At 30.8% G+C, this 15139-nt stretch overlaps 1 protein-coding gene across 1 annotated transcript in view; it reads right to left on the bottom strand.

Moving 5' to 3' along the window:
* The window catches only part of LOC139512567 (uncharacterized), a 136027-nt gene extending 121173 nt beyond the window's left edge, over nt 1-14854 (bottom strand). Inside the window, exon 1 of the mRNA XM_071300287.1 lies at nt 14749-14854. Coding sequence (XP_071156388.1) covers nt 14749-14816 — 68 coding nt within the window. The 5' untranslated portion in view covers nt 14817-14854. The remainder of the gene's footprint in view (nt 1-14748) is intronic.
* Between the last annotated feature and the right edge of the window lie 285 nt (nt 14855-15139).

Here is a 15139-nt window from a genome sequence, read left to right as displayed (position 1 = left end):
TACTTAGTAGGAATAATCTTCCAATTCGACATATTGGTTGTTGTTAATTTTGAGACCCATGAGGCTTTCAGTGCAGTAAAATAACTATCAAAATCGATCATTCTTAACCCCCCTTTTTGGTATTCTCCAATAAGTGTGTTTCTTTTTACTTTGTCATTTTTTCCTTCCCAAATGTATTTGAAACAGCAGCTTTCAATTTCTTTCAAGTAAATCTCTGGAACTTTACACGAAGTAGCCAAAAATGTAAATTTTGGTAATATTAAAGATTTTATGATCAATATTTTCCCAACCATTGTTAATTTTCTTTTTTCCCATGTTTTAATTAATGATTTCATGTTATCTATTTTAGGTTCCCAATTTAACTTTTCACATTGAAGTTTATCGTGACCAAAATAAATACCTAAAGCTTTGACGGGTTTGTCGGTCCAGCGTATGCCTTCAATCTTATCTACGCTGTTTTTAAGCGCCCCAATCCAAATTCCTTCTGTTTTATTACGATTTAGCTTTAACCCTGAGAAAGAGCCAAATGTTTCAATTATATTCATAGCTTTAGATATATCTGATTTTGAACTACAAAACAGAGTTGTATCATCAGCTAATTGTGATATTTTAATGCTATGTGTTTTATTATCTATAGTAACACGAAAACCTTTAATGTCTGAGGTTTGCCTCAATCGCTCGGCCATAATTTCGACTGATAAAACAAAAAGTAAAGCCGATAAAGGACACCCTTGACGGATTCCTCTAGAGTTTTCAAAAATTTCGGATACCCATCCATTATTTATTACACACGTCTGTATTCCCTTATATAATGTTTCCACCCATGATATGAATGATTCATTAAAACCAAAATGCTTTAGAACACTTAACATAAATTCCCATTCCAAAGAATCAAAAGCTTTTGTAAAATCAACAAATATTATAGCCCCATCTATTCCGTTTGATTCTGCATAGTCCATTATATCTTGGATTTGCCGTAAATTAAATCCAATAAAACGATTTTTTATATATCCGGTTTGATCTTCATTAATTAATTTAGGAAGAAGTTTTTTTAGTCTCTGTGCTAAAACATGAGATAGTATTTTCAAATCTACATTTAATAATGATATCGGACGATAATTGTCTAAAGATAATGGATCATTTTTCTTGAATAATAAAGAAAGAACACCTGTTCGTTGTGTATATGAAAGAAGTTTTTCCTCATGTCCCTTATTTAGAACTTTTACCAACATTGTTTTTAATTTTTCCCAGAATGTCTTATAAAATTCTAATGTTAAACCATCTAGACCAGGTGATTTATTTAGCTTCATCGTGTTAATAGCTTTAGTACATTCATCTATAGTAACCTCCCCATCACAAACTTTAAAGTCATTTACATTTATCTCCCTTTCCATAATAGTATCACTTACATATGTATGCAGTAGATCTTTATCTGGAGCCGTGGTTGTATATAATATTTTATAATAGTTTTTAATCATTTCTAAAATTTGTTCTTGATTTGTTGTTACCTCGTTATTTTCATTTCTGAGTTTGTTAATAGATTTTTTGACTTGTCGCTGTTTTTCTAATCCCAGAAAATAAGAATTATTCTTTTCCCCTAGTTCTATCCATTTCTCCCTTGATCTAATTTGAGCCCCCTTTGCTTTATATTCATAAATTGTGTCTAATTGTAATTCTAATTGTTTAATATTATTTGTTAGTGTTTCATCTTCTTTTAATTGTTTATCTCTGGTTGTCATTAAGTGTTCTAATTCGCTTTCTAATTTTCTTGTTGTCTCCCTTGATAACTTCGATTTTCTTTTACAGTATAGAATAGATTCATCTCTAATTTCAATTTTTAGATTGTCCCATAAAAGACGGATATCGCTACTGTCATTATTGATCATACGATTTTCGAACTGATTTATTACCCTGTTGATTGTGTTTTTATATTCAATATCCTTTAAGATAGAATTATTTAGTTTCCAGTATCCATTCCCTCTTTCTGAAGCCCCTGTCTTAAAGTTTAAAACTATCCCTTGATGGTCAGTCACTTTAATCAGTGCCGGTTTAATTTTACAATATTCAACGAGAGACTGGAATTCTTTTGCAATTAAAATTAAATCTATCCTACTAGCTTGTGTCTTATCCTTTCTTCTCCATGTAAACTGTTGTGTGCTTTTATGTAAAATACGCCAAATATCTATAAAATTATGATTTTTTAAAAGAACTTTTAAACTATTAACAGGCTCTGAAAATTTCGTATTTTTATTTAAGCTTTTCCTATCTAAAGTTTTCAATGCTTCATTGAAATCGCCGGCAACTAGAGTAATGCCTATAGAATTTTCTTTTATAAAATTGTTTACTTTTTTAAAGAAAGAATTTCTATCGGTTCTATAATTTGGTGCGTAAAGACAAACTAAAGACAATATTACATTATCCATTTTCACATTTAATAAAATAAGTCTTCCGTCATTATCGCAGAATTTATTAATAACCTCAATGTCTGCATGCTTGTTTATACCTATTGCTACCCCCCTACTTGCCGTAGTTCCATGACTGCAGTGAAAAATAAAATCAGTTTCTTTTTCTAGACTAGCCCTAGTTTCTTCATTTAGATGTGTTTCTTGTAAAAGTGCAATGGAACACTTATTACGTTTAACCCAATCTATGACTCTTAATCCTTTTTCTTTATTTTGTATACCATTAACATTAAGTGTACATAAATTAATATTTGTCATTGTAATGATTAGTTAAAAGGTAATTTAATTTCGTTGATTTATCTATATGATCTATTCTAACATTAAAGTACAAACTTTCAATTGACAACAGGTAAAAATTTTCGACCTTATTTAATCTCGTGTCAATTATTAACCCGTGAAGTACGGACGTACCCAGGTACATAAAATTTGTTTCATCACCTGTTACATTGTGTATAAAGCATTCAACATGTTCAATTTGGACAAATATTTCTACCTCTAACGGTTTAAATGGATTACGTTGCAGTACACTAAAAAATAAGTGAAATAAAAATAATGTGCGAGTAAGACCTTTTAAACATATGAACTGAGTGCTTTTGCTTATGTGGCATACTATAGAAAAGCTTGAACTTGTCACTATTTACTATACAGAAAGACAATAATAATATAATGACATGGAGTTTGAAAGGTTAGTGTTAACATTAATATTAATCTGATATTTTAAATTCTAAATACAACGATTAAATATTGTCTCCATTATATGTAGTGACAAATATTTCATGCATTCATTGTTTTTTAAAACTATTCAGACGAATAAACGAAATAAAAGAAAGTCTTAATTCATTTAGAGATTGCACTAGGAATATAATTGTTTTGTGTAAACATTTCTGTTCAAATGGTTTTTCAAGATAATCGACTATTGAACTTACAAATGTATAGACCTTCTGCTGTTGTTTTTTTCTATGGTCGGGTTGTTGTCTGTTTGACACATTCCCCATTTCCATTCTCAATTTTATTGTATGTGGTTTTGTTTTCTGCAGTGTTTTTAAATGGTGAATAGCATTTGGTGTGCTTCTATTTTTAAAACACAGTAATTATATTATCTCTTGATATAATACAACTAAAAAATACACCGGAGCCCCATTGCTGATTTGACAGCAAGTGTTATGAAAATGGATTAGTTCCTTATACACCCTCTTTCACCTGGCATTCTCAGGGAAGTCAAGGTAAATTTTTTTCGAAAATAGACATACTAAAAGAGGAAAGACAATTTCAAAAGGAAGCAATAAATGCTAATTATTATTGACTAACATGTTAAACACGTTCTGCCAGTGAATCCAATGGTGCATTCACACCCACGACCACCATAACACGTTCCTGGATAACAAGGTTTTGTGTGAGAGCAATCAGCTACTGTAAAGATAAGTATCAATTAAATTAAAATCATATTTTAGCATATGGCTTTAATCAATCCAAATATATGAGATGTCAAGAAAAGCTACAAGATCTGTTCCTTTAATTATATTATTAACCCTCAGCTGTCATATATTAGAGATGTACAAAACGATTAAAATATAGTTAAGACAGCGTGATGAAGAATTGAGTCGTCAAAATGCTAACTCTAAATTACAATACGTTAAGTTGGATCTGTGTTATCGAATATCGCGTTTCTATGTATGTTGGCGTTTGTTTTTATTGCGCGTCAGTGTTCCTCTTGTTCTTTTGTTTTCCTTTTATAGTTTGTGTGTTTGACTCGGTTTTAGCTCGTAACCCGGATTTATTTTCTCTTAATCGATTTATGACTTTTGAACACCAGTATAATACTGTTGCCTTTATTTTTGATAACTTACAATAACTAAAGATAACGTATTTCAACTATCCGATATGATAATAGGTTTATCCCTGTCCTCATCTTATCCCTAGAAATCTATTCAGTGGTCAAGTATGCCTTTTCCTCAATAATATTTGGGGTATGAACCACTTTTTTCTTTTTATTTTGACCAAAAAAACATTTGAACTATATCAGTGAACTTTTACAAGAATCTTAACTATTTTCAGGATTTGGTAAACTCCTTCGTCCAAATATGGTATGTTAATTTTACAAAACTCTTGAAATATCAGTGATTTGTAGGTATTTAAGTAAATCCCTATTTATAAATAGAAGCTGCAGAATATGGACTTCGTTGTAGTTGCGTAATACAGTGTAACGCCAATGGCAACTAAAATAATGACATTAAAATGCGCTTTAGTGCAAGAAGACGATTTTTGAGTATCTACATATCAAAATTATAAGGCATTTAAATTAGTTGATTGCATAAGCGATCAGTCTTGTAAATGAATGGGATTCTATTTTAAATAATTTAAAAAAAATTGTAAATCAAGACTACTAAAATAAAACATAAAATTATAAAAAAAGTCAATAAATACAGCCTATTCATGGTAATATATTTACTTGTTAGAGCATTAAGGACCAAATATTCCCATAGCATTCTATACGGTGACCTATAGTTCTGATTTTCTGTGTCATTTTTGGTTTCTTGTGGAGAGTTGTCTCATTTGGCAATCATACCACATCTTCGTTTTTATTAGTAGCTTTCTGTCACAAGACTAAAGAAAGCAAACAATAAACCAGCAAATGATTCAATCTAGCAAACAATGTAACAAAACAGAACCAATCAATATCCATAAACACAAATTGTCTCATGAGACCCTGATCTTAAAACAAAAATATATACAAAAATACACTATTCACACTTTTTACTAGATATGTTTTAATTTATCACAATACCTCTTTTTAATAGCCGTGTATCTTTTATATAGGATTGTAAAAATTTCTATTAAATACACCGCTCTTTTTTTTTAATGTTCTTATGTTAGAAACATTTTAGTCAATTCAGTGTTAGGTTCAATTATCAATTCTGTTTTGAAATTTAAAACAAAGAAACAGTAGAAAAGAATCTTTTCTATCTTTTTCTTTTTTATTCTATTCTTTATTAACTATGGCGTTGTCATTGTTCTTCATCACATGTGTCTATTATGTCCCAACGGTATCTTTTGGCCAATTTTTATACTTGTTTATGAGTTGTTTCCTATGTTTAAGTAATTAAAATAGACAAAAAGACTGAATATCTAAAATTTTGTTAATCAATTTAAAAAACAAGAAATATAATGTAGTCATAAAAATTTTCGTGTAGTCGAAATTGTGAACTCTTTCAATGGCTTAGATTAACTGAAAAGTGTTTGTGTATTTTGCTTGTTGGAGATAAACTGAAAAGCATGTATACTCAAAAAGTCTAAAAGAGTTAATCATTGTTATCTCCAGCTGTGGGGTAAATCTATTTTAGCAGGGACGTTAAACTAAAGGTTTCCTACCCCAGGAATAGAGTATATTAGATGTTAAAGGCAAAACATTTAATTTGGGTCCTCAATTCTCTTTAATTTTTTTTGGCATTTTTAAATTTTGGTGGGTTCGATTGTCGTTGGCATGTCTTTTGCAGTGTGACGTACACAATTTTAATTCTAGTTCCTATAATGATTTTGTTTAGTTATTACAGTTTCTTAACTCAAACAAACAAATTACAGAATTTTAGAGAGAAAACGAACGTCTACAAAAGAGAGGCGAAGATACCAATTGGACATTCAAACTCACAGGTACACAAATCGCAACATAAAAACTAAAGGCTTAGCATAACAACCCTAACAAAAATCTGGGAAAGATTTCAGTGCCAATTGGAACATTTCCGTCGTCATCTGTGAAACAGATATTCCTTAACGGTTAACAAACTCTTGTCAAATGTACGATTTGTATTACGTTTACTGTTTGAACAGTTGAATATGAAACAATGGCCCAATTTGAAATTAATTTACCTACAGTTATAAATAATTGGATGTTACTATATACATTTACACACGTACGTGAAGGATATAGGAAGCGAGTGTGTATGTTTCGACAGAATAAGCGTCTCCTGATATGCATGTATCTACCGTCATGCGAAGGTCTGCCTTTGTCGTCTATTAAAAAAGTTAAAAAAGAGGGACGACAGATACCAGAGGAACAGTCAAACTCATAAATCGAAAAAAAACTGACAATGCCATGGCTCAAAATGAAAAGGACAATCAGACAAACAATAGTACACATGACACAACATAGAAAACTAAAGAATAAACAACACGAACCCCACCAAAAACTAAGGGTGATCTCAGGTGCTCCGGATGGTTAAGCAGATCCTGCTCCACATGTGGCACCCGTCGTGTTGCTTATGTGATTACAAATCCGGTAAATAGTCTAATTCGGTAGGTCACATTCATGAAAGGGAAGGGGATTGTAGTTACGACGTAAGGAACATATCCGATATCAATTGTTAAACGGTTATTCCATAACGGTCAACCAACTCGTGATAGCGTCCGTAAAATTTACGACGAGATGATTTCAACTTCACCATTTCGAACTCTTGATTTAAATGATCTGATAAGCCAAAAGATGTATTTCAACTTAATCAGCTCATGTCACTTTGAGTCATTTTGGTACACATGTAAAAGAAGAAGAGTTAACCACATGTTTTAACGCTAATGTTGTGTATCACAAAAACGTATTGACTTTGTACAATGTGGTACTGTCAGCGTTCACAAAATTTGGTTGTTATGCTTAAACAAAATTAAATATAAGCAAATAATACTTACAGCCTGAACATATATCTCCTTTATAACCACTAGGACAAGAACATTTAAACGGACTGACACATGTACCACCATTCTGACAAGACGGGCTACAAATAGCTGAAACGTAGAGAAATGCATTCAATTTGTAATGATTTAAAAAAAACAATATCAATATTGTGTCCTACTATTCGTACGTATTTCTTTAATACTATTGCCACTGAAATCGAGTTGTGTATACCGATAAGTTATGTACATGAACTTATACGGAGCTTATTAACATTTAAGGTACAAGTGTAATAGAAAATTAAAACACATTTTTCCCTCATTGAAAATGTCTGTGAATTCAGTATTTTATGACACTAGATCTTGTATATTATCGGGAATCATATTGCATTGTTACTTATTATAGTTTTTTTTTTTAATTTCTTTTATCTTTTCTTTTATGAGTTTGATTTCATTATCTCTGAACTGTATGTTTAAAAACTAGTTTCAATCCTTTGAAACCATTATCTTTTGATATTTTAACCAGAAATTCAAATTCTATTGCTAATTAAGTGTTACATAATAAGGAAAATCACAAAAATACTGAACTTAGAGGAAGATCAATTGGGAAAGTCCATAATCACATGGCAAAATCAAATAACAAAACGCATCAAAAACGAATGGACAAGAACTGTCATATTCCTGACTTGGTACAGGCATTTTCAAATGTAGAAAATGGTGGATTAAACCTGGTTCTATAGCGCTAACCCTCTCACTTTAATGACAGTCTCATCAATTTCCGATATTTTTAAATTGATGCGTTAAATAAATAGACACAATAAATAAAATAGTCAAAATATGGGTACATCAGTCATCATCGTTTAACAACCCCAAAAGGAACAATTTAACAGAACACAAAAACATCTACTATCTACGAACACATTTATTGATTTGAGTGTCTGACGTCAGAAAATTGTATACGTCACATAAATTTGTCGCTCAATGTGCATACAAACAATTTTAAAATTTTCATGGGAATGTTAGCATACAGGGTTAAAAAATCAAAAGTATGTAAGAATAAATTTAAGAAATAGACCGAGATTTAAACTAGTCCAAAAGTTATATATAGAATTTATAAGAATCCAAAAATAGTTAATTCCACTACGCGATTGTATGATTTTGACGTTTGTGGTTCAACGTATATTGTAATTCATAATAGAAATATATCATAATGACATATAATAGAACAATATCATATTGACGGGATCTTTTAAAGTACAGAGTCACGTTATGAGAACAAAAGAAATACAAAAAGTCGCAAATACAAAACAAACCACAAAAAAACGAAAGCCAATACAAACACATTGACGAGATGTATAAGTACCGAGCCACGTGAAACGGATATCACATGAAACCATTCAACAGTAAAAGTAATAATAATAATAGAACAAAGACAAATGAAAGAACTATAAAACACGTTGTTAAGATGATAAACAACATCAGTACGCAGAATCTATACATCAAGACCATCGTGTATTATTTGAGAAGTTGATACGGAATATTTATCAACAAGGTCTTAATTGGTACCTTCCGATGAACTTTTTTAGAAAAAGAACGAGACGTTCTTTGACATACCCCTGTTTCATCAACTTTCTACTCAGACACTGATGACTTATTTTCAAAATACAACCTTTTCTCAGCGGTTGCAAAACACTTGTTCTAAATATCATTACCAGTATCGTCAAAAGTCAAACTTTGTACAACAGAAAAGCTGATTTGACATAAGGTTCAATTTCTCAGGTCCGCGCGAATGGTCATTATACCAAATGCGTTCAGAAAGCCTTTCATTACCATTATTTCAAACACAAGTAACGTTATTTTCTTTCTTAAAAAAAATATATATAAATTCGATTTTTTGTTTGCTTTTGCATTAACTGTGTAATAAAGTACAGATTCATAACCTTCAAAAATGGTTCACTTGCGGTTGATAAAATTTTAAAAGTCTGAATATGCATTTGAGTTGTTTTAAGAAAAAAAATCTCACACAAAACCTACTTTTTTCTTTAAATAGGGTGAATGGATTGAAGAATAAGAGCAAACCAGTAGAATGAGTTCATAATTTTATAAAACGAGTACAAAACTCAGTACAGCTCAATTCAGAATTAAGTTACGTACGTGTTTGACAAGAATATCCCTGCCATCCAGGACAGCAGTAACGTTCATATGTATAGGAAACTCTCGAAACACTTCTATAATGGGTACACCTTGAAGATATTTAGAATAAAGCATTTAATTAAAAAAAGAAAAAAACATTTAATTGTTAATTTGGTATGAGTGAAGACCTGTCATATTGTCCATGGTCAAAAACAAATCACTTGTAATACGTGATGAACACGACTCGCACTTAGAACCAGAAAAGAACTAATGTAGTCCGGAGGGGTCATTTGCTCCTGTTCGCATGACATCCACTGTGTCACTCTTTCTAAAATCAAACAATAAGTCATATTTGGTAATAAGGCGTTATACAAAAGGAAATCGATAACGTCGGTTGATAGGCCCCAATACATCACCTAGTATATTAGAAATATGTACTGGATAATTATCTTCACTTTCTATAAACACATCATTATAGATACCAGGATTGAAATTTTGTGTTTGCGCCAGATGCGCGTTTCATCTCTTAAAGACGCATCATTTAAAAAAATAAAAAATAAAGTACCAAGTTGAAGAGCATTGAGGACCAACAATTCTTAAAAGGTTTGCCAAATACATCTAAGGTAATCTATTCCTTAGATAGAAAGACCTTAGTAATTCAACTTTATAAATTCACAGTTTTCCAAAGTATGAATTATTTGAAATACTAAGGATTTTCCTTATCCTAAGCACAGATTACCTTAGTCGTATTTGGCAAAACTTTTTAGAAGTTAGGTTTCTCAATGATATCCAACTTTGCACTTGTTTGGCTATCTAACTATTTTGATTTAAGCGTCACTGACGAGTTTAATGTAGACAAAATGAATCTGACCTAGTACCTTTGACAACTATAAAGTATCTATACTCGATTGCAAATGAAGTTTAAAAAATCAAATGATTTTGAATATACAAATACAAACCAACACAATTTGTAAAAAGCTGTAAAATATCACATTATAATTTTCTAATGAAAATAAAACGATAAGGATTTGTGATATGTTTTTCAGTGACATACCTTTTCACGAAAAATATAAAAGTTGAAACAACTACAGATCATTAATCTGTAAGTAGCAATGATGTGCGATAATTTGAAAACCTACGGTACTTTCCCTTGTAGTTTCGTAAATCTTAAACTTTTCCGCCATTCCATCTCAAGCTTTGCCTCGACAAAGTGTAACTCAAATGATACAAACAGTAGTGTCTGAATGTGAAGATGCATAGAGATGAATTGGACCTTGATATTTTGATATAATATGTTTTTGGTACTAGCAGTAACCTTGACATAATAATTAAACTTATTTTAAATTCAGAACATTTTTGCGAGGGTTTTTTTATTATTGCGAATAATGCGACAAAAAGGTGTAAAAATATAAACTCTCATTTCAATTTCATTCATGTGCTCTAAATATAAACTTTGAATGATGAAGACGAATATATACATGCGCGATGTTGAAAAGAAAATGTTTAAAAAGTAAGATTCCAGTCATCTTTTCTTTTATGGAGTCGTAAAATAATAAAAAATTTCCCTAATTTTTCATTTTAAATGATACATCTATATTCATTTGGTAAACATGTTTTACCAGATAAACAGGCAAAATTATTATTTATTGATAATAGAACTTGCTTAAAACACTGACAAAATTAATATCTAAAAAATATATTAATATGGAAGGTCTCGTTCGTCTTTAAGAAAAACTAAAATTTTACATACGACCACCAAAACCAACACGTGCAGACTGTCTCTGTATACCATTTGGCTTTCTGTCTTCTACAGTAATTTCTGAAATCAAATTTCTGAAATATTTGATATACGAATGAGTATGATTCACATTAAGGCTCGACAACTTTCTCTAAATTAAAAGCAAAGACAACGATTTTTCATTTGCTCCGATTCAATGATATAATTAATCATAAAATTGAGAATAGAAATGGGGAATGTGTCAAAAAGACAACAACCCGACTATAGAACAGACAACAACAGAAGGTCATAAACAGGTCTCCAATGCAGCGAGAAATTCCTGCACCCGGAAGCGTTAATCAGACGCTGTTCGTACAGTTACTAAAAGCAGATACAAATTGGAATCATGTTTACCCTACAGTACTAGATTGAAATCGACTCTAAATATGTTTTACGATCAACATCACGAATCCTAAACGATCACTGAGATTTACATAATAGAATAGTTGAATAGTTGATACTGGAAGACGCCCGCAAAATTGCGGTTCAATAGGGCAAGTGTTGAAACCAAGAGCTTTTAAATTTTGCTACTGAGCATGCATTAGACAAAAATGGATAACAACTCCAAAATTGGAAATCTACAAAATTGACGATTATTGTGGAAAAAATAATTCAAAGACAAACTTAAAGTACAAAACACTACATTTATACGTCATGTCACAAATATTTCCGACTTTGTATGGTTTCAGAGGAGTTGCGGGTCAATGAGATCGGTCTCTTCTTTTAGTAGTATAGATACGAATAAGTCAGATTCTCACATTTATATGGTCCGAGTTTGATGATGAATTTTTGTTCGACGCAGTTCTTATACATAAGTTTCAAAAGGAGATAAACATCCAATTAGTTTAAGTTTATGAAGGCAAGGTGGTCGTGTGGTCTAGCGCGCCGGTTACAGTGCAGGTGATTTGGTGTCACGATATCTCAGTAGCATGGGTTCGAATCCCGGCAGGGATAGAACAAACATTTGCAAATGCAAATTTACAGATCTAACATTGTTGGGTTGATGTTTAGACGAGTTGTATATATATATATATAAAATATAAACAAGTCTAAATTAAAAACTACGTTCAAACCTGATTGCGTTGGATAAAAGAAATCGTTGTAGAAGGGTCTAAATACAGCACAAACAACATTTTCCAAAAGACCAAAAAAGTGAAAAAGTGTATTTAAACAAAATGCATTTGACTAACAGGTTGAACAACTGATGTTCTTTAACCCTGCTCACTGTCATTGGCGATTGCCAAATAAAATTGATCACGCGATGTAACAAAATAAATCTTAATATAAATTCAATACTAAACAGAAAACAATAAACTTGTGGCCCAGATGTTATGCCATAAACATTAGGTGTCAATATTTTTTTTTGTACATCAGATCTAGATTTCGACAATAAATGTCTCTTCAGTGATGTTAGATATCGAAACGTATATCTATATATTATAGTAAATAGGTGAAATTGGATTGTACAATAGAAGTTAATAATTGGTCTATATCTTTACCTTTATTTGTCTTTGAGACAAATTTGAAAATTATGTGCAATAAATTTAGAATGGAAATGGGGAAATGTCAAAGAGACAACCCGACCAATTGGTCTTCAATGCATAGAGGAATCCCGGACCCGTTTAATTAGTATATATAGATTCTGTATTTGTATAAAGTAAAATATGTTATTCGTTGCATTTTCCAAAACTTTTGAAAGAAGCAACTATTTATGTTTTAAGTATTAATTTTAAAGAATGACGATTCAAGGGGGGAATCACTCGTTTTGTAAATTTTTTAAACTGTAATTATTGTGAACTTCAATCTTTTACTTGTGTCAGGAAAACAAGTTCGGCATGTTTTATTTTTATTTTTTAAAGCATACTATAAAAGCTAGCTTCTTATTATATTTAATTCATAATTCAATCACAAATATATCTTTCTATTCACAAACATGTGTTTTAGTTATAAGCCTAATACTTTGATAACTATGAATGATCTATAAAGTAAAGTAAGAATGCCAATGATCTTCCTTAAACATGTTTTAAAATTTATGAAGCAAAAACAGAACAAAGTTTGTACAATTTTAAAATTTCAACATATATCAAATAATTTAGACTTTTTTCTTTATCATCATGCGAATATATTTTTAACAAACGAATTTGATAGACATTGTTTATCATTTATTGATTTATATAAGTATCTTTTTTAAAAGTATGATTTAAGATTTAATTTAGAAAAACTTCCTGTTAAAGGGAAGTTTGAAACTCATGACCCCGAAAAGTTTCCTTATCTTTTCGCTAATATTAAAATCAAAATAATGGAAATTTACGAATAAAACAAAGGTGTAAAAACACAACTTTTCTCTGAAGCTCATGCTTCTTTTCAGTTTCACTTCATCTTGGATAAAATTCCAAAGAAAAGATACTTGTCGATTCTACTATTTAGAAATTTTAAAGAGAAAAGTGCTATTCTCTCGACAGGATATTATTGAATAAAAACTTATTCAAGATATACAATTTAATGAATAAATAAGATAAAGAATGAAGGTGAATTTATTAATAACAGTATTTAAGTAATCCGGTACCAAAAAAAAATGCTGTTACACTTTCACACTAAATAATGTTGGAATATGAAGATCAGCCATCGATATACAATATTTGCTTAATGTCAGCAAAATATAATAAATATACTAAATTATTCATCTTGCACTTATGTAGACTAAGTGTTCAATGAAGAAGATAGCTTGAATGTATGCATCTTGCACTTATGTAGACTAAGTCTTCAATGCAGAAGATATCTTAAAAAGAAGTAAATAAATTTGCGAATCAGATAAATGTCTGAAACTCCAGATTACAGCGTTATCGTATCGTGCATGCCTCGTACATATTTGATCCCTATTATCGCATGGTTGGAAACTATAAGCAATCGTTTAGCAAGGAAATGATTTAGTATTCATATTGAAGAAGATTTTTTCTATTAGCGGTTTTGGATATTCTTTCATCTGTCTTTAAAGTGAAAATATAATGATTTAATGTGATCTGAAACCTTATTGTAAAAAACAACCACACAAACTCATTTTTTTTATAAATATTAAGATATTTCTATAGGTGTTAGACCACCAATTAAAAGTCCCTATTTGTTTAACCAAAATTTGCAATTTTCACGTGCTGCTTTCTAAGTATTTTACCATAAGTTTAACTTCATTGAAACCAGGTCACCACATCTTCCTATATCTATATCCTGAATTGTACAGGTATCATCTTTCTACATGCCTATTTTCCACACACCTTTAAAATCATTTAACAAAGAAGAGGTCGCCCGAATAGAGGTACCACTATAAATAACCCCTTGTTTTCTGGAAATCTTGAATTAGTATACTATGGAGTGCATTAATCCTTAATGGTTGTCGTTTGCAGATGTGCTACATATTTGTTTTTCGTTCATTTTTGTACATGATTTAGGCCGTTAGTTTTCTCGTTTGAGATGTTTTACATTTATTATTTCGGCGCCTTTTATAGCTGACTATGTGGTATGGGGTTTGCTAATTGTTGAAGGCCGTACTGTGACCTATTGTGTTGTTAATGTCTGTGTCATTTGATCTCCAGTGGAGAGTTGTCTCATTGGCAATTATACCACATCTTCTTTTTAATATTGTTAAAATGTAGTAAAAAGCGATCGACTTTCACTAATGCCGAAATGTTGAAATAAAAGTATTGAACGCCATGTTAGACTTACCCATTGGAAATATAATATAAAGATGAAAACAATAAAATTCCTATAAACCGACTGCTTATCTGTGCCATATTTATTTGACTGAATAAATACAACGAAGACAGTCGCAAAGCTTATACTTATTAACAATAGAACCCCTTGAAAAGGGGAAGTTTCTATCAAGGACCAACACATATACAAAATGCACTTGCAGTTACAGAAAAAAAGTTATGATGATTCATAATTGTGAAGAATATATGAAATACATTTTCTAAGTAGGTGTTGCGTCATGTCATTTACTCACGCTTTCAAACAAAGTGCACCCAAGTACTATTGTTATACTTCATAGTCTATATTTCTGACACAAGTTTTAGCTATAAATTTGAACACAGGGTGTGACGAGCGGGGTTTCTGA

This window comes from Mytilus edulis, chromosome 2 (genome assembly GCF_963676685.1).
Source record: "Mytilus edulis chromosome 2, xbMytEdul2.2, whole genome shotgun sequence".
NCBI lineage: Eukaryota > Metazoa > Mollusca > Bivalvia > Mytilida > Mytilidae > Mytilus > Mytilus edulis.
The sequence above is the reverse complement of the archived record's forward strand: the minus strand, read 5'-3'. Positions and strand labels throughout refer to the sequence as shown.